Source organism: Balaenoptera ricei, chromosome 1 (assembly GCF_028023285.1).
Source record: "Balaenoptera ricei isolate mBalRic1 chromosome 1, mBalRic1.hap2, whole genome shotgun sequence".
Taxonomy (NCBI): domain Eukaryota; kingdom Metazoa; phylum Chordata; class Mammalia; order Artiodactyla; family Balaenopteridae; genus Balaenoptera; species Balaenoptera ricei.
In genome coordinates this window covers 154,601,243-154,627,468 of record NC_082639.1, presented here as the reverse complement: position 1 = coordinate 154,627,468, position 26,226 = coordinate 154,601,243, and the positions used below count along the sequence as shown (strand labels likewise).

The 26,226-nt window shown below is 34.9% G+C and overlaps 1 protein-coding gene across 3 annotated transcripts in view; it reads left to right on the top strand.

Moving 5' to 3' along the window:
- The first annotated feature begins 489 nt into the window (after positions 1 to 489).
- SYT14 (synaptotagmin 14) overlaps positions 490 to 26,226 on the top strand; it is a 148,482-nt gene continuing 122,745 nt past the window's right edge. For 2 of the 3 annotated variants that reach the window (XM_059904392.1, XM_059904383.1), the window contains exons 1-2: positions 490 to 616; positions 7,303 to 7,518. In XM_059904392.1, the coding sequence (XP_059760375.1) occupies positions 505 to 616; positions 7,303 to 7,518 (328 nt within the window). In that variant the 5' untranslated portion in view covers positions 490 to 504. Of the gene's footprint in view, positions 617 to 2,813; positions 3,742 to 7,302; positions 7,519 to 26,226 lie in introns of those variants that run through there. The other variant, XM_059904375.1, reaches the window with a different exon arrangement.

Sequence of the window (26,226 nt, the reverse complement as noted above, 5' to 3'; positions counted from 1 at the left end):
CAATGTCAAGAAGTCCAGAGTTTGTTTAATAAAAAAAGGCCCTTGAAGCTTTTAGAGATAAGAAGAATCATCTACGTTCTCATAAATTCGATTAAGTGATAGACCTGTGCTTGGGAAGTAAGTTTTTCTAATTCTTGTTTTAAAATTTTTGTAGTACTTTTCAATGGACTAAACATATGATAACTGCCTCTTTTATAGACTCGTCTTTTCAGATTGTTCCCACATAATTTATAGGGAAAGTTTTAGAAGATTTTAATACTCTTGTGTAAATTGAACAACTCATTAAACTGTGCAATTTGTTTTTCTTATAAACTGAACTGTTGTGAACTATGAAATTTTTTAAATATAATTCAAATAAGGCAGTAATCTAACACATGTATAGGGGTTTCCTTCTTGTTTGTAACTTGAAGAAGAATAAATGCTTACAGCTGTGACTTTTTTTCCCCTCTAGTATCTCCAGAGGCAGTTGGATTTTTGTCAGCTGTTGGGGTGTTTATTATCTTGATGCTGCTCCTTTTTCTCTATATTAATAAGAAGTTCTGTTTTGAAAATGTTGGCGGGTTTCCAGATCTTGGTTCAGGATACAGTACAAAGAAGAATTCACAAGATAAAATTTGTAAGTATCATATCACTGCTTTCCCTTGTTTGGTCTTTCTGTCTGTACTATTTATTACTTTCTTTAAAAAAATATATATATATATACAATAAAAAGCTTGATTTTGACATGTAGTAAACTAACCTTGAGCCACTATTCTGAGAGTAAAAGATGTATTCAGTAAATTATGTTCAGTTATCTTTTTATTGCCCATGAATTGCTATCATAGTGCATAAAGATGAATTGTATACCATCATTTAATGACATTTTTATTTTTCAAATATAAGGTATGCTTTTGAGCCTATTATATGAACAGATATGCTTTAAGAAGAAGGACGTATCTTATTACATTTTATGCTTTAATCCATTGTCCAAATAGTTCTCTAGAGAGCTTTTTTCCCGTGTCCCTAGAAGGCTTTTGAAAGTATTCACCCTTTATCTTTACGTGCTGTTGAATTCTCAGTGATGGATAATTTTATTGTTTGGAGAAGGTGGTTTTCCCTGGTAACTTAGTGTATAAAGTCTGATTATGAAAATTAGTGTTCTTCTCCCTCCCTTGGCACCACAGGCATATTATATGACTTAGTGTTACTAGATAGCAGGAAAGATGAGGGCTGTGAAACTGTTCTTTCTCTTATGAAAAAATTTTATATTTTAAAATCATTACAAGAGTTCTTTATTTGCTATTTCCAAAGACTGGCTTATGTAAATGATAGCAGGAGCAAGTTGAAAATTGTAAAAGTAAGACATTAATTGAGAAGAATTTTAAGGAACAATAGAAGAGAAACCTTGCTTTTCTTGTCCATGTATAAATGTTGAAGAGATGCTTTTCTCTTATTTCTGATAACTTAAAAAGTGATAGCCTCATTGTTTATGAAAATCTTATTATTGAATTACATCGTGCAGCTTTTGCATTAGGAAACTATAGTACTTTATGTGGTTTTGGTTTGATCAAGTTTAATGTTTCTCATACGTCACTTCAGTCCTGTTTTTTCATCATTTGTGTAGAATGAACTGGTTAAAGATACCTCTTTTAGCAACCTCCAGTAATTCTGTGTTATAGCATTTCTGGTTTTTCTTTGGTCTTATCCCTTTACACTCTTAAAAATTATTGAGGACCCCAAAGAGCTTTTGTTTATGTGAGTTATAGCTGTTGGTATGTACCAAATTAGAAGTTACAGGCTAAGAAAATTTTAAAATATTTTTTATCGATTTATTTTTAAAAACCCAACAATAAGCCTATTACATGTTAATATAAATGTATTCATTTTAAAAACTATATATTTTCTAAAACCAAAATGAAAAAAGTTTGGTGAGAAGAGTGACATTGTTTTACATTGCAAATCTCTTTAATGACTGGCACAGAAGAAGGAAGCAACTGGATTCTCACATCTGCTTCTGCATTCAGTCTGTCATATGGCCTCTGGAAAATCCAAGTGCTCATTTGTGAGTGAATGAAAGTGAAAAGTTACATATCCTCTTACTCTTATTGTAAAAATGGTTTTGACCTTGAGGATCCATTGGAAAGGTCTCGGGGACCTTATTAATTTTTCTGAGACTGTTTCTTATTCACTTATTAAATAAGAATAATAATATTTACCTCCTAGAGTTATTGTAAGATCAAGTAAGATAAAATTTGTAAATCACAATGCCTTACATGTAATAGCAACTCTGCAAATGTTCACCCTCTGCTCTTGCCTATTCTAACCTCTATGCAAAATTGTTTAGATATGTAAGCAAGTATATATTTAGGGGAATATATAGGGGAAACCCTTGATATATTTTTTATTTTGAAATGGTATTGGTACTTTGTTAATAAGATAGGGTAGTTCCCATACATAGACTATTAATAAATAAACTAAAAAGTACATAATAAAAATCCTTTTTATACTTCTTCTTGCAGGTATAGAATAAAAACTCAATAGTATTTGAGGGGAAAATATTGTCTTGCTGCTGTTATGATAGCTGTGGAGTGGGAAAAAAGTCATTACGTTTAAACCAAGTGGTTTGATTTTTTTTTTGAAGCGTCTTTACTTCAACATATTTCTTCCATTGCATAAGCATTTACAGAAAAATTAAAAGATACAATGTGAAATACTGATATTGAGCTAATGAATAGCACCATTTAAGTAAATGTTAAATTCACACTTGAAAGTGGTTGATTTTTTGAGAAGAGAAAATTCCATTATTGCACCTTTTAGGAACAAGGAATTAGAAAATGGCATTTTTCAAAAATTTTCAGCAGAATCTGCCTTCAGTGTCCTCTCTGGTGGACACAATCAGTAATGCTGTGGAAGATTTGACCACTGCTGTGGGGGAAGTCAGCTATGCTTTCACTGACTCGGTTGCTGAACAGGTAACAAGTATGATAAGTGGCTTTCGCCCAGAAGAGGAAAGCCCTGCAGCAACAGAAGCTGCAGATACTTCTAAACGAGAAAATACCACGTTACCAGAAGTCTCCAAAAACACTAATTGTCAGAAAACACAATTCAATTTAGAGCACCAAGCAAATCGAATAAATAGCTATAATACTTCAGTTTCACAAAAACAAGATCAAGGAATGAATGAAGAAGGAGTATTTAAACATATTAATAATAGACAACAGACGCAATCAAAATATCAAGAAACCGATATTGCTGGTGATTCTTCTTTGAAAGGCCAGATGAGTGATGGTGGGATATCAGTTAGCAAGCAGAATGCAAGGGCTGGATCTACTTGTCAAGAACTTGAAAGTACTGACAGATGTAGAAAATATGGATTAGGAATTTCCAATAATGGTAAGCATGACCTAAAGGAGGTAAGATTTCAAGAAATGCAAGAAAATTATTTAAAGAAGGCTGAAAAACATATTAAAAGTAAAAGATCCAAAGGGAATAAGTGTTCAGGAAATGAATGTTCTCCAAAAGGTATTTTGGAAAGCAATAGACATATGATACAGAAATCCATTAAGAAAGAAGACATGCATCCAGCAACATCAGCTAATTCTAAAGGTAAGTGTTATGGAAAAATCAAAGAACAAATAAATCCAACAAAATACTACAAAGTGAAAGGAGACATAAAAACAAAGAAAAACAAAGCCATTTCTGCCAAAAAAGAAACAGCAAAGAGTAAAGATGAAAAATATTCTGAGATAATACCAGAAAAAGGTGAGGTCTCCTAATGTGAGTTTGAGTGATAAAATTTTCTCTTGATTTTTTACATTAGGAAAACATCATCCAAATTTCTAAATTTTTCTATACACGTCTGTATACCTAATTTAAGACTTTCTTGAATCCTCTTACTGGGAGACATTTTTAAAGTCATGCAGTTTTTTCTTACAGTCATTTCAAAAGCATTCATGTTATTTGTATACCTCTAATTCAGTTACTGCCCCTGGTCCCTGCATTATTTGGCCAATTTTAAGGGCCTTAATTTTACTTAATTTTACTTACCCATTTATTTTACAACCAGAAATTCTGTGGTTTTCTTAAGTAGTGTGCATACTTTAATTGGAATTTATTTGGTGTGCTATAGTTAGATTTAAAAATTTTATATTTTTGTAACCAACCCTTAAGCCCTTTATACCGTGTTGCTCTTCACATCTTTCCTAGTAAGAATGTACCAAATGTTTTATGTTTTTCCTTGAGAGCAATAGATTTTTATCTTATTGAATAATATGCTTCAGGATATGTATCTATTCATTTAGCCATACATTAAGTTTTATATGACTTATATGTTTCCAATGTGTATACATGAACAATCTATTATTATTCATGAGTTCTCTATGTAGAATTAAGATTCCAACTAAGCAGTTATAGTTTTCATCCACAATATTTGTGACAATTTTTAAAACAATTAGCTGACAGTTACTTGGTTTTGGTTGCAGAATTGCTTCATATTGCTAGTTATTACACCTGGCTATCCCTTAGTCATTTTCATTAATTGCTGATCTGATCACAAGGCCAGAAGTACAATGGCTTTTATTTATAAAAGATACATGCAGAATTTTTGTGTATATTTACATTGTCATAAAATAACCAAAATACTGAGTAGCAGTAGAAATGAAGAAGACTGTTTCAGTTCTGCTACATGACTTTGTGCATAATAGGGTCTGCTATTTATCAATTATATGAATGTTTTTTATTTTTTTATTTATTTTTTATTTTTTATTTTTTATTTTTTAAACATCTTTATTGAAGTATAATTGCCTTACAATGGTGTGTTAGCTTCTGCTTTATAACAAAGTGAATCAGTTATACATATACAATATGTTCCCATATCTCTTCCCTCTTGCATCTCCCTCCCTCCCACCCTCCCTGAATGTTTTTTAAATGATATAATAGAGGCTGATCCAGGATGGATGAGCTGATTAAAAAGGAATGCCAATTTTTGGAAATACCTCCATTTTGAAGTCTGTTCTTGTAGCAGTTTTTTGAATGTCAGATTCAGTGTTTTTTTGGTAGCCTTGGTTTAGTTTTGGTAGCCTTATTACTTGAAGTAGCAAAAATTAAAAGAGAAATAAAATTAAGTAAAATAGTTTACATATTATTTTATTCATAAAATAACAGTAGAATGGACGCTAGTAATAAATACTGCAGGTAGCAATACAGAATTTTAAATTTTGTTTTGATTTGTTTTCATTAAGAAACATGCTGCTGCCTAAAAGATATGGAATATTTCTGAAGTATTCTAGATTATAGTCAGTACTAAACTGAAACATGTTATGTTCTAAAATCGTTTTGAAAATCATTTGACCCATATGGATTGTCCCTTCATTAGCTGAACTATAATGTTGCTAGTACCTGTGTCCTAGGTTCTGACAGAGCTTATAAGGTATAATAAGAGGAGGAAGAGTTTCCTTCTCTGTTCCTGAATGCAGGGCTACTTTAGGTAATATTTTGTAGTAGGTGAATTTCTAGTTACCCTCCTCGGAGCTCTTCTGCTGCCTTAAGACCACCACAAGTGCTAAATGCTGGGAGTCAGAATGCCTAGGTTCTAGACTAGATCTGCCATCTCAGCACTGTCCAATAGAACTTTCTGCAATGATAGAAAAGTTCTACATAGCTATATTGCTCCAAACAGTAACCACTGTCCGCAGGTAGCTATTGAGCACTTGAAACGTGGTTAGTAGCACTGGAGAACTAGATTTTAAATTTTATTATTTCTACTTAGTTTAAATAGCTGCATGTGGTTGGTGACTACTAAACTGGACAGTGCAGAATATAACATCAGTCATAGTTTTACCCTTTGATGGTTTTATTTTGCTGAATTAAAAAGCGGGACTTAGACTAGTGACGTCCAAGATCCCTTACTTCTAAATCTAAACATTCAATTTCTATCCCATATTTTAAAATTACTCGTTCTGTGTCTCCCCACCTGAATTTCAAACCTTGATTCCTCTAGTGCAGATGATCTTAGCTGAGTATAATGAGAGAAATATCTAGACTGAACTAATAAATTCTGACTGCTATGGTCTCTTTATCCTTCTAGAGTTGTTTTATAATTCTGAGAAGGTTGCATCATGGTCTAAATGAATCTCAACATGATGCAGTTTCAAAATTTTTACCTTAAAAAAATGGTAATAACTAGTGCTTTTTAAAATAATATAAAATTAATTAATTTACCTTCTGAAAAATTTATTTGAAATTTGGGTATATTTAAGTAAAATTTTCATAGTAAGTCTACCTTTCACAAATAATGTGTTAAGCTTGGTGTATATGCTTCCAGACGTTTTTGTATGTACGTGTAAACTTATACTGCATGTATGTGTGTATATGTTGCATGTAGGCATACGTATGTTAATCTCTTTTCTTCTCTTTTCTCTTAACATGAGAAAAGTTTCTCTTTTCTCTTAACATGATGTGGTAGTTATTCTTTCCCTGTGTGTACTTGTAAGTTCACCTCCTCATTTTTAATGACTGTAGTATATCACTTCATAGATGTATCATAATTTACTTAACCAAGGCTCAGCGATGGACATTTAGCTTATATTTTATTTTTGTTTTCCTTTGCTGTTAAACACAGTACAGTAAATTGTCTCAAATACATATCATTGCTCACTTGCTAATTATTTTCTTAGGCTGAATTCTTAGAAATGGAATTGGTAAATTCCTAGAAATGGGTCAAAGACTATGCAGATTAGAAAGTTTGATATGTATAGCCAGATTGCTCTCTAGAAAAGTTGTACCACTTATAATTCCATCAATAGTGTATGTCTGTCCATTTCTTTGTTCTGCTTCTAACACTGAGCGTCATCAGTTACGAAAATTTTGACTAAGATGATAACCAAAAATGTCTCTTGTAGCATGAATTATTTGAATCAGGTCCATATGTATTGACAATACTTATAACTTCCTTTGTGTGCTACTGATGCTTTAAAAAAATTGTGTAAGATGGAGAGCCCTATTACTCTGTTTACCTGTACCGTGGTTGGAAAATCCCTATGACTAATATTACTTATATAATGCAAATATACAAGTCAGTTTTTTCTATTAAAACATAAAAATCTAAAGCTTGGGCTTCTTAAATGAAAAAATATTTTTCTAAAGCTGAAAATTCAGATTGTGTGATGTGTATATATATGTTTATATATATATATATATATATATTTGTGTGTGTATGAATATATGTGATACATATATAAGCATGTAACATGTATGTAACTATAGCAAATTCGCTACATTTTATTGCGTTATATTTTGATCTGCTCTCCTTGTCGTTCCGAATAGATAATTCCTACATTGACAAAGATGAGCATGGTTCATCCTCTGAAAGTGAAGATGAAGCCCTGGGTAAATATCATGAGGCCTTATCCAGAACACACAATTCCAGACTACCATTGGCAGATTCTAGACAAAAGAGCTATACTTGGGAAACAAGACAGAAATATAGCCCTCTCTCTGCAGAGTATGATGGATACAGTAGTGAAGCATCAATAGATGAAGGTAAGATAGGTTAAGTATTTTTTCTTTTTACACTATAGTATTTGATTATTTGTTTCTAAAACACTAGATGTCTGTGGTTGCACAATAAATAAGAGATGGCATATATAGTAGGGTCACATTTCTGGGAATATAATTTATTCAAATTCAAATCTTTGGGCTCAAGCCAAAAACCAAAACTAAAACCAAAACACCCAAAAGCAAAACACCAAATAATTTAAATACAGTGGTAATTCTAGCTCTCTTTTCATAATGAACATATGCCTAGCAATCATGAGATGGGAAGTGTGAATCTGCTGTTGTCTCAGATGGAATCAGTTCCTAAATACCTGTTACAGGAACTGATACGGTCTAAGAATCTCACAGTGTTGAATATGATTCTAGTGTGTAAATGAATGCTTTTTCATTCAGTATGAGCCCTAACATGAGCCAGATACTTCATGTGGCATGAAGCAGAAGGAGTGGTGATCTCTTCCATGTAGGAGGAAAAACTGTCTGAGATAGATTTATTGAGAGCCGGTACTGTATTATACGAAACTTTAAAGGGAAATTTAAGGAATTTTCAAGGATTTTTTTGTCCCCTGTTGATTTTTGCCTCATGTGCTGACATTGACATTAGAACTCAACCTATGTAGAAGATACAGGTCCACTCTCAAGTGTTTTTATATCTTTCTAAAAGAGAAATAAAAAAGGTTTTACCATTACCTAAAGCATTTTTATTTCCACATCTAAGTAAGTTGTGTGCTGAATACAATGTATGACTACTCCTAGTAATTATTATATTTATGCCCATATATGAAAAAAAGAGCAATATATTTTAAATAGCATTTTTATTATTATATCAAACACAAACTAACCTTGATATTGTAGCTGTGGTTTATGTTTTGGGGCCTGTTACTATTGATGACTTACTTTGGCACATACAGTTGTCAAAGGAGTTAAATTTTTATATTTGGCTTCATGCTAACTAAAGATTGATATATCTCCCTTTTATTTCTGCTAGTACATAGGTACAGTAAGAAATTAATCAAATATGGAAGGCTCATTATGAGATGCTAGGAAAGAAATACAAAATATTAGACATGGACTCTACCCTCAAAAATACCTTTCTTAGTACTAGAGAAAATAAGACATGGGCTTACAAAGATAACTAAATAATGCAAAAGCAGTAAAGCCAGTCCCCAACTTATGTAAACCCTGGCTCATGAATAGTAGAGCAGAAAGAGAATGGGTCTTGAAGCCTGATTCTTGTTCACATTCTGGCCCTGTGACTTACCATATTGGCTGCGAAACCTTGGGCAGTGTACTTAATGGGCAGTGTACTTAATGGGCAGTGTACTTGATAGTTTCTAGGTTTGTTTCATTTTCTCTAAGTGTGAATAATACCTTGCTGATAGGGTTGTCATGGACATTAAATGGTATGTGTGGTGTTTTTAGCATAGTGTCTGGTGCGTGATAGGTAAGTGATCAGTAAATGGTAGTCGTAGTTATGGGTGGTGAAGCAGTGATGGTGATGATAGTGAGTAGCTGCGAGCAAGCCCTGAGTGTGTAGTCTGTGACCCTAGACACTTCCCTTTCTGCAGCTTCAGTTTAGGGTTTTATTTTTCCCTGCTCACTCCTTCTTCTGCCTGTCTGCTGGCTTGATTGCTTCTTCCTTGTAGTCCTATTATTCTCGCGTGGCTCAACAATCTGTGGGGAAAAGGGTGAAGAGAGAAGCATAATCTCAGTGGCTCTTTTGTTCCTGCCCTCACCTCTGGAATCACCCTCTCATTTCATTTCACCTATATATTTAGGACCCACTTGTACTTTTCTACCATTTCTACCCTAAATCATTTGATAAATGATTAATCAATGATAAATGATTAATCAATGACCAATCTACCCAGGGTAGATTGATTTTAGGCATTCTGAAATTATTTATTTCATAAACATTTGTTGAAAGTTTTTTATGTGCCATACTAGATCCTGTGGATGTAAAGATGAATAAAAACAAGCTTGTTTTAAAGAGCCCACAGACTGGAGGAGGATGACCAGTGAGTACATGTGTAATGTAGTGTGTTAAGAGGTCTGCTAGTTACATGAACAACGTTATGTAGAAATACAGAGGAGGACTGAGACTTTGTTTGGGAGGCGGCGAAAGGGGAAGTCTGATGTATGATGCAGTTTTCACAGGATAGGTGAACTAGACTTGAGGGAGAACTGTTCAACCACCATGTAATAGTGATTGCAGGAAAGCAGAAGACAGTGTGGGTCAGTGTCTTTAACCTAGGATCTGTGCTGAATGCCATGCTCAGGAGTTTGGATGTTGTCTTACAGGGAATGTAGAACCCTGGAAGGTTTTTAAGCTGGATAGTGTGACACTTTTAGGTCAGTGTGTTTAAGAAAGATTATTTAACTACTGTAATAGAAGATGAATTGGAGGTAGGAACTACTGGAGGCAAAAGGACTGGTTAGATAAACAGTGATGAGATCCTCATTAGCAATGTTAACTGAGGGACAAAGAATTTGTAGATTGAGGGGTGGTCTCAGTATATCCTGGTGAGTGACTGAACATATGCAGTGAGTAAGGAATTAAGATTGTTTAATTAGTCTAGAAAGCATAAGAGAAGTAAGTTTGTGGGAGGGAGATAATTTAGTTTCAGTCATACTGAATTTGAGGTATCTGTGGAATATCCAGGTAGAGATGGATATCCTTGTTGTTGTTAAAATACTGTCATTGGGATTTAGGATGGGGAGATGATCAAGTGATAATATAAGATAACAGTAGACTAGGAGGATAGTTTTTTGTATCATAGGTTATTGCTAATTGAAAAATCAAAGATTGCTGTGAGCACAAAATACACTCACAGCAATCAGTGGAGTCAGGGAAGAATAGGAAAACTTGATTAGAGAGGGAGATTTCAGAGCTCCAGATTTTAGAGAAAAGCAATTTCAAGTGATAGTAAGTTCTGAACATGCCCACAGGCAAAGATGCAGAAGTACGTATAAAATGCTAAAAGGTTTTAAGGAAGGGAGTGAATTACCATCCATTGGGGAAGATGTGAGAGAACTTCCATGAAAATGACATTTGGGTTCAGCTTTGAAGAATGGGTATAAAGTTGAAAAGAATAAGCAGAGGTATTTTAGATAGAGGGAAGTTCATAAATGCCAGAGTACGCAGTGGTAAAATGTAGGGACTATTTCAGGACAAGAGAAAAGTCCTCTTGGCTCTAACATAGGTGTGTGTGTGTGTGTATGTGTGTATATAAGTATATACATATATATATGTATCAGTATATCAATATATATAGTGTATATCAATATATACACACATAGATATATACACACACACACATATATATATGTAAAATAAAAAGGAAAGAGATGAGGTCTAAAGCCTGGAGTGCCTCACTGAGTAGAAGTTTGGATTTAATTTGTTAACCAGTGAAAACTCACTAGAAGTTTTTCACCAAGGAACCATGACCAGGGATGTGCTTTAGAAAGAGTAATGTAGCAACAGGAAGGCTATAGGAAAAGACACCAATTAAGGAGGTCTTTGGAGTCATCTATGTGGGAAATGGTAAAAATCTGCATTAAAATAGTGGCAAGAGGAATATAGGAGGATAGGAGAGACATTACAGAGGTGCAATTTACTGGATTTAGGAACTAAATGTATTTGGAACATTAGAAAGAAGGAAGGAAGTGTCAAAGATGACACTAGTTTCCAGCAAGTATGACTATGAAAATGATGAGGTCATTAATATAAATAAGAAATCCAGAGAGGGATGTTTTTTTCTTGGATGGTGGGTTGGGGTGGAAGATAAAAGTGGTTTTGTGTATATGGTAAGGCAGAATATTTAGGCAACTGGAAATGGCTGTGGATCTTGAAATCATGAACGGAGTTTGGGAGAAGGTTTTTTCAGATTGTATATACTTAGAGAATAGGAATCAAGGTAAGGGATTAAATTGTTGAGGGAGAATGTATGGAGAGAAAAGATAAGAGTCATTTCCTTTCATTAACAGAAAATTAAGGATGTCACTTAAACAGAGAAGAGAAAGTAACAACCATAAAGTGGGGAATCAGGAGAATGTTGCATTTCGTCAGACACGGAAGGAGAGTTTTGAATGCTACACCACAGGGAGACTGGGGAGGATGAGAATTCAGACAAGCCCCTTTGTCCTGTAGAAGATGATCAGTTACTTTCAGTGTACATTTTAATAGTGTAGAATCATACATGAGATTGAAGGTAGTTAGGAGAGAATAAGTGGAAGAGAGTGTACATTTGCTGCCTGCACTTTCATACCACTTGTTCTCTATCAACTTTCAGAGTCAAGAAAGAGAGGTAGTTGAAGGGGTTCACCTTCTCCCTTCAACTCAACAATAGTAACCCTCCTCTGGTATATATTTGGGAAGGATGGGGATTTGCTTCTAATACACATTTGAGTCTCTGCCAGGTGGTTGTGCCTCTGCATAGTTGACTCAGGAGAAGTACTGCTCACTTCATGTCCGGTCACCTAAGAGGGCTACTGAGTATAGTTCTCTTATAGGATTTGGTTCATTCTCCTGAGGTACAAGGAAAGGGATTGGTAGAGTAGGTTATGCTTCTCTTTACCGCTCTGACCCTTTATTCTGCATACTGTTCTGCAGGTTTATGAAGGTCACACTTGACTAATGTGGGTTGAGGTGACTAAAGGGAATTATAAGGTAGAAGGAAAAATATTTTTAAATGTACATTTTTTACATGACATATTGTTACCTCATTAGGGCTGGTAAAGAACCATTACCCCATTTCTCAAACTCTGAATAATTCCAGTAGAGAAACTTTGGAACAGCCAATATTGGAAATATCTACAAGAGTAGAGAGGGTCAGGGAGGGCCTGGATAGGGATTAGGAGGACCAGTGCAAGATAACTTTCTGATCAAGTAGGGAGAACTACCATTCATTGAGCTCCTACTATGTGCCTGACTCTGTTAGTTTCTGTACACGTTGTTATACTTAGGCTTCACTGCAACACATTGTGGTAGATAAGATTATTTCCATTTTACAGAAGTGAGAGGAGATTTTAGATCAAATAAGTAATTTTTAACCTAAGGTCATGCAGTAAGTTTATAAAGGCTGTACTTGTCAAGTTCCCTGCAAAAATGAATGATGCTTTAGCTTCTGTTTGGTCATCACTGCTGCTTTAGTGTCCTCCCTAAGTCTCTTTCATTCATAATTAACCCCTTCAGCTGGGTCCTTTAGAACAGTTTATATATTATGAATCTGAAATACAGATACTGTAGAAAAAGTAAGAAAATATTATGACCTCTATTTGTTGATCATATTTTCTCCTCTAGGTGGCCATGTTAATCTTCCATTTTTTGGAATACAAAAGGGGATAATATCTTTAAGAAATTTTTCTAGGAAAAATAAACATTAAAATAATTTATCAAATTTCTTTGTTCACAATTTTAATTTATTTTACTTTGTTGTTCTTAAAATTAAGCAGATTTTCTGATAACTCTCTTATTTTAAAAAGGCCTAAGAGTTAAATAGTAGGTTGTGATATCTTGTTTAAGTTGGTAAGATAGAACAACCTTTGAAATTCCATTCATGCTATTTAGTACTTTCCATTTTTATATTAGACAGGAGAAGCCTATTAGATTTTATATAAAGAAAAACGTAGTGTAAAATTATTAGAATGTCTCTGTTATTTATAGCTTTTCATTCTCAGTTCACCATAGAGATTACCAAGCTATATTTGCATATGGTGGCATAGCTATGTTATTAAAAATCATATGATGTTATTTTTTTTTGGTGAGTTAATTTTAAATGCTATTAAAAATAATTTCCAGCATCACTTATGTCTTAGGGTACATGTAACCCATATATATATACACACACACACACACACACACACTTGCCACTCTCTTTCTATGGCTGCTTCACAAGCTCCATGCTATTGATTTTGATGTTTTCTTAAAATTAGGGTCATTAAAACACATTTCTTTATTCCTTTCATTTAAATGTTACTTTTAAAATAATTTAATACTTAAGAGTAATAAATTCTTTGTTTATATTTTCTTTAAGTGTATTTTAACTGCTTTATATTGTTCTATTGCTTTTCACAATTTCTGTGTGAAGAGGGTAAGTATAAAAAAAATTGTGTCTGTGTTTTCCAGATGCCTTTGACACAAAAATTTTTAGTCTTAAAATAGTAAAAGTTATTTATATTACATGGTTTATTTAGATTTTTGATAAGCCTTTTCTTTGACTTCAGGTTTTTGTTTGTGAACATTTCTCCTCTGAAGAATTCTTTATTGTGTATGTGTGTGTGTATGTGTGTCTGCACTCTTAAGTGTGACCAATTTGGGGAGAAATTGATCTTGAAGACTTTTCCTGCATCTTTGTGTTTTGGAGATCTTTTTATGTGATGAGATCAATTGTTACTAGTAGTGTAGAATTCTTTTATAGTGCTACTTTTGCAGGCCACCTGTGACCTGTAAAATGAGATGTCTTTGTGCAATTTAGGTAAAGGCATAGCCTGCTGTGTGGATGAATTAGAAAGCAGTACCAACTTTGAGCAGACAGTTCATCATGAGAATATAGTTCAGTTAGCAGATACCACCTATGTAAGAAGAAAAAGGCATTCCTTCCTCCAGGTGTAAGCTTTGGTGGACCCAATGCACACTGTACTTAAGCACCCCCCTCAGCCAGGTACTTATTGCAGTGCACAGCCTACACAGCCGTACACAGTGGTCCTAAAAACCTATTTTTATACACTTCCAGTCTTAAAATAAGCTGGTGGGATTGCTGCGTTTTCCATGGTAAATCTATATATATCTTTCATAATTTTTTTTTTTGTCTGAGATACTTGTCTAGTAGTGGAATGATAGAAATTAAATCATAGACATTAAAGATATCCTTAATTAACTGATTACAAAACTGACACCTAGAGACGTGCAACTTTATTAAGATCATACAGTTCATTAGGAGCAAAACTGAGGCTCTAAGTGTTTGTAACCAGAGAACAGGTCAGTGCTTTTAAAAAGAACTACTCAGTAAACAAGCTAGTAAATAAGAGAGATACACTATAAATTGAACATGGCCTGTGTCCATTGCTAGGGGTTGAGGCATGTCTGGGAAGTGGAGGAATAATGCTAATGGCAATCTGACAGTTAATGGGACCTGACACTTTACAGGTTTCTGTTAGCAAAGCCTATAGGAACTCAGTCTCAGATACATTTAGGGAGCATTACATAGAGTCACAAATGGACCGACAATAATCTTATTACCTGAGGGCAATAATGGGTGGTTTAAACTGACTAGAACATCTGTTTTTGCTGTAAGTTTAAGCTTACCAACAAGGTACATCTCCTAGGAAACTGTCCCTAATGAGGGAGGCAAGTGTGTTTGTACTTTGTGAGGTAATCTCTTTAAGGAAATGGAAAACTCAAAGCTATTTCTGAAGACTAGGCCCAACATGGCTGTCAACTTTGGAGCCCAGGGAAGAAACCGTCACTGTTTTAGAGTATAATGGAAATCTGGAGGATAGCATGGTGGGAAGGCCCTGTGGTAAAGGAGCCCTCCAGCCAGAGGGATGTTTATTAATGTGGCTACAGTAAAATATATGTTTATTGTGTTTCAGGCTCTGCTGAAGTCTTTGTATAGAATTTAATTTTATCTTCACAGAAATATTTTGATTTTATTACTTACTTATCTGTTTAATTAATTAATTTTGAAAAAGCAGCAGCTTAGAGAGGTACATTAACATGCCCAAGTTTACCCAGCTGTAAGAGCTGGGATACAAATCCAGGATCAGTTGATGGCAGACACAGTTGCTTGACCACCATAACATACTGTATCAGGTACTCTCCTACCTAGTACAAGAATAAAGACACTTTTTTTCTTCCAAGATTGCTATCTCATTGTTCTAAGAGAATTTCATGAAGACTTTGGACACCTAGGAAAATCAAGAACAATACAACTGGGAAATATCTGGGGTTTTGGTCTCAAACTCAGATATGAAGCATATTATGCCTGCTGTATTTAGCAGAAAACTTGAGCAGCCCTTAAGGAAATACTGGTGACTTATTACTTTACCTGCTAGGCTTATTCCAAAAAAGCCAGAGCTGGTTTTTTGAGATACTATAAAACTTCATGATGGACTATTGTGGGAAATCACTTAGATAAGGGGAAGGATTTTGGGAGTTGGTTCCTATGGGAAGTATTCCAATTATCTTGGGTACAGAAATCTAAAACTAGTCTCCTGTCACCTGCAGATGTGATTGTATTAAGCATACCACAGCAAAGAGCATAAGGGTCTATGCAGGTGGCACACTACCTGTGCCTGCAGTGTTACACCTTAGTTTTATTATTATTTTTTAATGTTTGGCAGAAATCTTGACTGTAGACCTTTGCTTTAAAGTATGTGATAGGAGATTTAGGAAGCTTCATCTAATATTGTCAGTCTTTGTAACAGTCTCAACAGTAATAAAGGTAACCCTATCACTATGATACTTAGATATAGTTCTAGGAACTGTGAGAAGACAACTGTTGTTAATATGGGCATCTCTGATAAGAATAATAAACTAATCAACCAATAAAATGCTACACCTCCCTTGTGATGGACTGGTAGGAACTTAAACAGTAAATACTGAGAAGTTAATGTCCTTCACTCATGTTCATACCACCCAGAATCAACCACCATTAGTACTTTAGCATATTTTTTCCAGAAATTTTTTATGGCTATATTTTAAAACACTTTATGCAGTAATACATGGATACATTTTGCTTTTAAAAATTTAACCTGTTAGGGTGGAGAGGGACGAGTACTATTGGCTGCCACCTCATCACACTTCCAAGCTGGAAACATGCACTGTGGGGAGGGAGGCTGCTAGTACATGCAGTAGCTAGGCACTGAAACTCGTGTGGTTAGCCCTGGGAGAGGACTCCATCTAGGTGCATGGAGACAGCCCTGAGGGCCTGGGATGTGGTCTGGGCCGAACCCAATGTCAGTACGCGCATAGCGGGGCATGGCCATCAGAAAATACCTCGAGACAGACAATAATGACAGCACATACTGGGATGCAGCAATTGCAGTTCTAAGAGGGAAGTTCCTCAAGAAACAAGAAAAATCCCAAACAACCTAACATACCACCTAAAAGAATTAGAAAAATAAGAACAGCAAAACCCAATGTCAGCAGAAGGAAGGAAATAAAGATCAGGGAGGAAATAAATAAAATAGAGATAAAAAAAACAATAGAAAAGATCAATAAAACCAAGAGCTGGTTTTTTTAAAAGATAAAATTGACAAACCTCTAGTCAGGCTCACCAAGAAGAAAAGAGAGAGGACTCAAAAAAGCAAAATAAGGAATGAAAGAGGAAAAATAACAACTGATACTGCAGAAATACAAAAAAAAAAACATAAGAAAACACTATGAACAGTCATATGCCAACTAATTGGACAACTTAGAAGAAATGGACAAATTTCTGGAAACATACAGCCTGCCAAGACTGAGTCAAGAAGAAACAGATAATTTTAACAGACCAATCACTAGAAGTGACATAGAATCTGTAATAAAAAAAACTTCCTGCAAACAAAAATCCAGGATCAGATGGCTTCAATGGGGAAATCTATCAAACATAAAAAGGAGAACTTATACCTATCCTTCTCAAACTATTCCAAAAGATTGAAGAGGAGGGAAAACTCCCAAATTCATTCTGTGAAGCCACCATCACCCTGATATTAAAACCAGACAAAGACACTACAAAAAAAAGAAAATTATAGGCCAGTATCTTTCATGAATATAGATGAAAAATCCTCAACAAAATATTAACAAACCAAATCCAACAGTACATAAAAAGGATCATACACTATGATCAGGGTAGATTCATTCCAGGTTTGCAAGGATGATTCAACATATGCAAAGAAATCAGTGTGATACACCACATTAACAAAAGAAAAGACAAAAACCATGTGATCATCTCCATAGATGCAGACAAAGCAGTTGATAAAATTCAACATCCATGCATGACAAAAACTTTTCACCAAAGTGGGTATAGAGGGAACATATCTCAACATATTAAAGCCATTTACAACAAACCCAACAGCCAACATAATACTCAGTGGTGAAAAGCTGCGAGCCTTCCTGCTGAATTCTGGAACAAGTCAAGGATGCCCACTCTCACCACTTCTATTCAACATAGCATTGGAAATCCTAGCCACAGCGATCGGACAAAAAAAAGAAGTAAAAGGTATCCAAATTGGAAGGGAGGAGGTAAAACTGTGACTATGTGCAGATGATATGATACTCTATATAGAGAATCCTAAAGACTTCATACAAAAACTATTAGAACTAATAAATGGATTCAGCAAGGTAGCAGGATACAAGATTAACATACAGAAATCTGTTGCATTTCTTTATACTAACAATGAAATATCAAAAAGAAAGTAAAAAACCAATCCAGTTTAAAATCATGTCAGAAAAAATACCTAGGAGTAAACTTAACCAAGGAGGTGAGAGGCCTATATGCTGAAAACTATAAAACATTGATAAAGGAAACTGAAGATGATTCAAAGGAATGGAAAGATATCCCATGCTTTTGGATTAGAAGAATTAATATTGTTCAAATGGCCATACTACCCAAAGCAATCTACAGATTTAATGCGATCCCTATCATATTACCCATAACATTTTTCACAGAACTGGAAGAAATAATCCTAAAATTTATATGGAATCACAAAAGACCCAGAATTGCCAAAGCAATCCTGAGGAAAAAGAACAAAGCTGGAGGCATAGCCTTCTCAGACTTCAGACAAGACTACAAAGCTTCAGTAATCAAAACTGTGATATTGGCCCCCAAACAGACATATTATAGATCAGTGGAACAGAATGGAGAGCCCAGAAATAAACCCACACACCTGTGGTCAGTTAATCTACAACAAAGGAGACAAGAATATACAATGGAGAAAAGACAGTCTCTTCAGCAAGTGGTGTTGGGAAAGCTGAACAGCTACATGTAAATCAATAAAATTAGACCACTCCCTCACACCATATATAAAAATAAACTCAAAATTGTTTAAAGACCTATATATAAGACATGACACCATAAAACTCCTAGAAGAGAACATAGGGAAAACATTCTCTGACATAAATTGTAGCAATATTTTCTTAGATCAATCTTGCAAGCAACAGAAATAAAAGCTAAAACAAATAAATGGGACCTAATCAAACTTAAAAGCTTTTGCATAGCAAAGGAAATGATCAACAATACAAAAAGACAAACCTATGGAATGGGAGAAAATATTTTCAAGTAATACAACCAACAAGGGCTTAATTTCCAAAATATATAAATGGCTCATACAACTCAATATCAGAAAAACAATCTAATCAAAAAATGGGCAGAAGGCCTAAATAGACTTCTCTCCAAAGAAGACATACAGATGGCCCACAGGCACATGAAAAGATGCTCAGCATTGTTAATTATTAGGGAAATGCAAATCAAAACCACAATGAGGTATCACTTCACACCTGTCAGAATGGCTAGCATCAAAAAGTCTACAAATGGGGAATTCTCTGGTGGTCCAGTGGTTAGGACTCCACACTTTCACTGCCGAGGGCCTGGGTTCAATCCCTGGTTGGGGAATTAAGATTCCACAAGCCTGTGCAGCACAGCCAAAAAAAAAGGAGGGGTTTGTAAAGCAACTATACTCCAATAAAAAAAAGGGGGGGGGAAACACTCCTATACTGTTGGTGGGAATGTAAATTGGTACAGCCACTATGGAAAACAGTATGGAGGTTTCTTTTTTTTTTTTTTTAATTGGATTTTTAAAAATTAGTTATCCATTTTATACATACTAGTGTATATGTGTCAATCCCAATCGAGATTTCTTAAAAAACTAAAAATAGAGCTACCATATGATCCAGCAATCCCATTTCTGGGCATATATCTGGAAAAGACAAAAACTCTAATTTGAAAACATACATGCACCCCAATGTTCATAGCAGCACTGTTTACAATAGCCAAGACATGGAAACAACCCAAGAACCTATCAGTAGACAATTGGCTTAAGAAGATGTGGTATTTATCTGTCTGTCTGTCTGTCTATCAAATGGAGTATTACTTAGCCATAATAAAGAATGAAATACTGCCATTTGTAGCAACATGGATGAATCTAGAGAATATCATACTAAGTGAAGTAAGTCAGACAAAGATAAATATGATATCATTTATATTGCAGAATCTAAAAAATAATACAAATGGATCTATATACAATACAGAAAGAGACTCACAGACATAGAAAACTAACTTATGGTTACCAAAGGGGAAAGGGAACGTGGTGGGGAGGGATAAATTAGCGGTTTGGGATTAACAGATACAAACCACTATTCATAAAATAGATAAGCAATAAGGATTTACTGTATAAAAGAGGGAACTATGTTCGATATCTTTTAATAACCTATAATGGAAAAGAATCTGAAAAAAATATATGTATATATAACTGAATCACATTGCTGTACATGTGGAACTGACATAATACTGTAAATCAACTATAATTTTAAAAAATTTAACCTGAAAGCTAAATGTTCCCTTATCTTGATCCCTTCACCCTTTCTCAGAGGCAACCATTATAACTTTGGTATATATGCTTCTGGTCCTTGTTTTCATACTTTACATATACATATAAACTGTTCAAAGAAAGTATACTTTTGTGTGTTTTTAAGCTTACATTAATGTACCTTTTTCCTTGTGGGAAGAGGAGTAAAGTAGACAGTGAGTAAAAGGAAGTCAGGAAATATCAGTTAATGGAACAGTTAGATAAGATCAAAATTTTTCCTCATTAGACTCTGAACTTCTTTAGACCAGGGACTGAGTCTTCTGTTTTTGTTTTTTTTTTTTAAAGAATCAATTTTATTTATTTATTTATTTTTGGTTGCATTGGGTCTTCGTTGCTGCACACGGGCTTTCTGTAGTTGTGGCGAGCGGGGGCAACTCTTCGTCGCGGTGCGCAGGGTTCTCCTTACGGTGGCCTCTCCTGTTGCGGAGCACGGGCTCCAGGCACACGGGCTTCAGTAGTTGTGGCACACAGGCTCAGTAGTTGTGGCTCACAGGCTCTAGAGCGCCGGCTCAGTAGTTGTGGCACACGGGCTTAGTTGTTCCGCGGCATGTGGGATCTTCCCAGACCAGGGATCCAACCCGTGTCCCCTGCATCGGCAGGCGGATTCTTAACTACTGCACCACTAGGGAAGTCCCGAGTCTTCTGTTTTTAAATAACCTTTTCTCCTATCCCCTCATGCCTAGTGTAATCTGATTAAAGCCATTAAGTAATTTTCTTAGGACGGGTTTATATCTCAAACAGTTAATCTAAATTAATTTATAGTTAGTGGACCAGTGGAAGATTCATTACAGTTAGAAGTTTCTAAATTATCACTTGTCCATCTAAAGCAAAAGAAGTTAAACAGGAAAAAGGGAAAGGAAAACCTAATCAGAGCATTAAAACATGAAATCATAATTGTCTATTTATGATGTTAACTCCTCATATATCCTTCTCTCATTTTTTCAGAAGTGATTCTGACTGTACTGCTCAGTTAAAAATCCATCACTGAGAAAGAATGTAAATAGTTATAAATGAATACTGGAACTGAAGAATATATCGGTGTTGTGTTGGTTTCTTATTAAAAACTTTATCGTGAAGACAATAATTAGAAATTGATTAATTTCCCTATACTGTTTTCCCAGTTTGCTCTTCCATGTTTCTCATTCTGCACGTTGAGTGTGGTACAGACTTAACTAGGTATTTGCACTAAATTTATTTACATGTCCTCTAAACTTGTTCACAACACTTCTGAAATTTTAGCACTTTTTTTTTAAAAGAGTTTGTCTTGAAACTAAACCTCAGTGTGGGGAGAGGTCATTCAAATATCCTTTCTTTCCACTTTCTGCTATAGCAAAAGATAGAATACGAAGTTAAGGGAAGAATAAGGAAGACAGTTATGACCACGAAAGCATGAACCAAATTGTTTATATGATAATGTCAGAAGGCTATGTCTTACCTGTCCCATGTTTGGGCAGATATTAATCATGGTTTGAATTTCAGAAGGAAAGGGAAAAGAGACCTGAGTGAATGCAAACTTTTATTGGGCAATGGGGATAGACTGTGAAAGTTGAATCAGACATATAACTATACAAATCATACATCATGGCATACTTCTCCTGCTCCATTCATGTTGAATAATTACTGAGCTGTTTCAAAGAGGAAAATATCAGCTTAATTATCAGTTTTTGGTGAAATGAAATTGAGGTTCTATTTGAATTTTAAAATTTTGAAAAATCTCTCATCTAAGCAGTCTTGATGTGGGGCTCTCCTTTGGAGACTTGCTGCCTTTGAGAAAATAAATTACATTGAAATCTCTGATGCGTGAATTCAAAATTACATTGAGAAGCTGAGAGGTGTTTTGATGCTTTGGCATATCTCTTTCCTTTTGCTTGATATCTACTCATAAGGATAACAATTTTCTTAGAACATATGGTTATATTTAAGTCTCTGAGGTGTTCAGAAATACCGTCAACCGAAACTAAGGTAATTTAAATGGATTTTGAGAATTAGTATGGTAGTTATTTAAGGCCTAGATAGTTACGAAGAAAGTTCTTTTCTTTTTACAATTTAAACCATCTTTTAGTCGTTGTGCCTTGTCTTAGTAGTTAAGAGAAAAACTTACTATGGGATTTTGGTCATTGGTAACTTTGGAAATGCTTCTTTAAGTATAAATTTAATTAAGCATCAATTATCTATGAGGAAAATATAAACTAAATCTTCTAAAATTTCATAATGAACAGCTTTTTCAAGATGATAGATTAAAATATTTTTGCAGTCTAAAAATCTGTATTTTTACTACATTGACAAAAGATTAATTACAGTTCCATAAATTACATTAGTTATAATATGTTGAATGATTACACTATAGTAAACACTATTCTAAACACTTTACATAAATTAACTCTCTTAATTTTCACAATAATCCTAAGAGACAAATGCCATCAGTGTCCGTATTTTGCAGATGAGGACACTAAGCACAGGGAGGCCGAGTAACTTGTCTGAGGTTGTACAGCAACTGTGTGAGGGAGCCAGGATTCAAATACAGTCATCTGTCCACACATCTGATGCCCTGAACCTCTCCACTGAAATACCTCTGTCTTTTTACGTAACTTTTACACCTAAATACGTTCTTAATATTGCTGTTTTTATTGTGTAAGTAATACATGTTCATTATTGAAAAAATCAGAAATTACAGATGAATGAATAGAACAATTACTCATATTCCCACCATCAGAAAACCATTGCTTTCATTTTCATGTATCCTTTTATAGATATTTCTCTTTGCATGTGTATTTTTATTTATTTAATTTAATTAATTTATTTATTTATTTTTAATTTTATTTATTTATTTATTTATTTGGCAGTGTTGGGTCTTCGTTTCTGTGCGAGGGCTTTCTCTAGTTGCGGCGAGCGGGGGCCACTCTTCATCGCGGTGCGCGGGCCTCTCACTATCGCGGCCTCTCTTGTTGCGGAGCACAGGCTCCAGACGCGCAGGCTCAGTAGTTGTGGCTCGCGGGCCTAGCTGCTCTGTGACATGTGGGATCTTCCCAGACCAGGGCTCGAACCCGTGTCCCCTGTATTAGCAGGCAGATTCTCAACCACTGCGCCACCAGGGAAGCCCTGCATGTGTATTTTTAAATCAAAATGGCTTCTACTTTACACAGTGTGTAGTAATCTGCTTTTTTTCCACTCAAAAATATAGCTTTCCTTGCCAGTATGTATACTTCTATGACATCAAATATACAAATTGTATAATATATTATTACATGGATGTACCATATTTATTTAGTAATTTCCAGTTACTGACATTTAGTCTGTTTCTTATTTTTCCTTATGGATAAGGTTGTTCTTAATAATTCCTAAAATTTGACTTCTTTTCTACCATGTTCTTTGACATTCTCTGTTCCTTCAAGATACTGACTTGAATTGCACTGCTCAGAGGAGCTTTTTTCATTCTGTGCTTATGTTTTTAATAAAGCATCTGGATGTGATTTGTGCATGTTCATGTTTTGTATAGTGCCAAAAACAATTCAAGGTGCAGTACATTTGTGAGGGCATTATAGTGACTCAGAAATGGTGATATTAAAAATATTTAACAACTGGTATGATAATATAAACTAATATATTAATCAAGAGGAAATAAAAATTGAATATAGTCATTTTATTCTCTACCTAAATTAAAGTTTTTCTATTATAAAACTAATTACCAAAGGGTATAAGTTATAGGAAAAACTATCAAGTTATTCTAGTAATTTCATACTCATTTAATTGTTTTTAGAAATTGTTGCTATGATCTTCTGTTTGCTGCTATTACCAGCTAAATGATATGCTTTTCTGAGCCATTATTTGACATTGGGAACTATCTCAAACTCTTCCAGTTATTTTCCCATTAAATTTGTAGTCATTAGTCGATTTGTCTTAATAACTAGAAACTTTCTCTTAATAGTAATATTATTTATGATACAGAATTCTGTATCAGCTTCTGCTGAACTAAAAAATTATTTGAAAATGTTTTCTAGTCTGCATAATACTGACAGATATTTTTTATATATTCACTATCTCTAGAAACACTAAATGCACAAAAATAATTTATTGGAATGCTATATTTAGTAAGGTTGAATTTAATCCATTGAGATAGATGAGAGAGAAATAAAAAGAAAGAAAAAGAAAGAGGTGAACTTGGGCGCTCTGTTTTTGAGCTGCCCGGGTTTGAATCCTGACTCTGCCATCTTCCTCTCTGTGCTAATATTTTCTTATCTGGTAAACGGATATGATGATAATAAATATAATACCAAAACAAGCTAATATTTGTTTATAACAGTGCCAGTCACTGGACAAATGATAGGTAAAGGTTAACTCTCATTTTTAGTAATGAAATTAATATTATTATGCCAGTGTTGGCTAGGCATTCAATGAGTCTGTGAAACTCAGAAGAATATTAGGAAGGGGTTCCCTGTCCTGGGCATCTCCCCAGCTTCATATTGCCAGCCTACCGTGATCTCTGTCCCATTACAGGAATGTTTGCAGTGCAATACCAAGATGATGCCTGCAGTGACTTCCATTACCACCTACTCCTCTGCCATCCTTAGATCTTTCAGAGCCAGTCCTATAGCGGCTGTAGTTACCATAAGGAGCTGCATGAGGGGATGTAGACAGGCAACAGGTAGCTATAACTTGGGTAGACCAGATGGACATTGAGCATTCGTTTGCTGGAGGGCCAGTGCCAATAGCGTCTCCTCCTGTAGTGTCTGTGGGAACATGTCAGGATAGGGCCTGGGCCACTGCTGGGTGGGTGCTAAGGCATCCTTTACCCAGGGCTCCTGAGGTAGCCAGATAGGAGGCCTTAGGTTAACCCTCTAGAGTCCCTATGGTGTCCAAGAGATGGAACTTGTGGTGGCTACTTGCTAGGCAACAACCAGCCTAAAGGAAGTTTCCAGATGAGGAAACTGAAGCTATACTGGTACTGTATGGTGAATGTCAGCCCTGAGCTGATCACTGATCATGGTTTGATTGCTAGTGAAATAGGTAAAGCCCAATAATTTACCAAAAAATTATTTCCTAGGGGTAGTATATGTGTGTAGGCAGTATATGAATGCTTAATATTTACACTGCTATTGAGAGATCTCCAGCATATATTAAGTGGGGAAAAAAAGCAAGGTCCAGAAAAATGTGTGTACTATACTACTCTTAATGTGAGAAAGGGAGAATATGTTTGTATTTGCTTATATTTAAAAATAATGGAAGGGAAAACAAGAACTTTAACAAATAGTTACCTGCGAGGAGGGGAGGGACGGAAGGAGGGAATGGGGTAGAGGGGACAGGGATGGAAACTAGACTTCTCTGGAAAGCCTTGCTTTACATAATTATAAAACAGAATTAAATTTAAAAACACACCCTAAAAACCAAAAGTACAGTAAAACAAAGGAACTTAGTTGTGTATTCAGTTAGCTTAACCATACAGAGAGGGATGTTTAATTTTTTTTTTTTAAGTGAAAGTTAGGTTGGTAGGAAGATGTTACTGTAATCCAAAGGGCATATCATAGTTATCACCTGCGGTAGTAGCAGTGGGGATAGAAGTAGGGAGATTTGAGACATATTTTGGTATGAAGATCAACAAACTTTCAATTCAATATGGGGGGTGACAGAAAGTTAGAAATCTAGGATAGATTCCTGGGTTTTCGGTTGATCAGTGAGGATGGTATGAGAAAAACTAGGATAAAAATAAGGATTTTGTGGACATGTTAAGGCAATTTGAGATATCCACTTAAAATATCAATTTGATAGTTCACTGTATGCATCTGAATACTGCAAGGAAAGATCTGGACTAGAAATATGAATTTGGGAATCATAACTGTATAGATGGTATTTAAAACAAGGGACTCTATTTTAATGATGCCTGTTTATTATATACTACACTATAATCAAATCTGCCTTGCAGACTATTCCAGATTTTTGATTAGGATAATATTGACACAGTGAATTTCAGTAATGTGGACAAATGGAGTATGCTTTTTAAAAAAAAAAAATCATGTAAAATATTATACTCCTTTGTATTGGCATCTCAGTTGAAAACAGTTCCCCTTTCTCTGAGGACTATCTCAAATTTCTAAGGGTGGCGCCTCAGCAGTTACATCTGTATTTCATGACCTT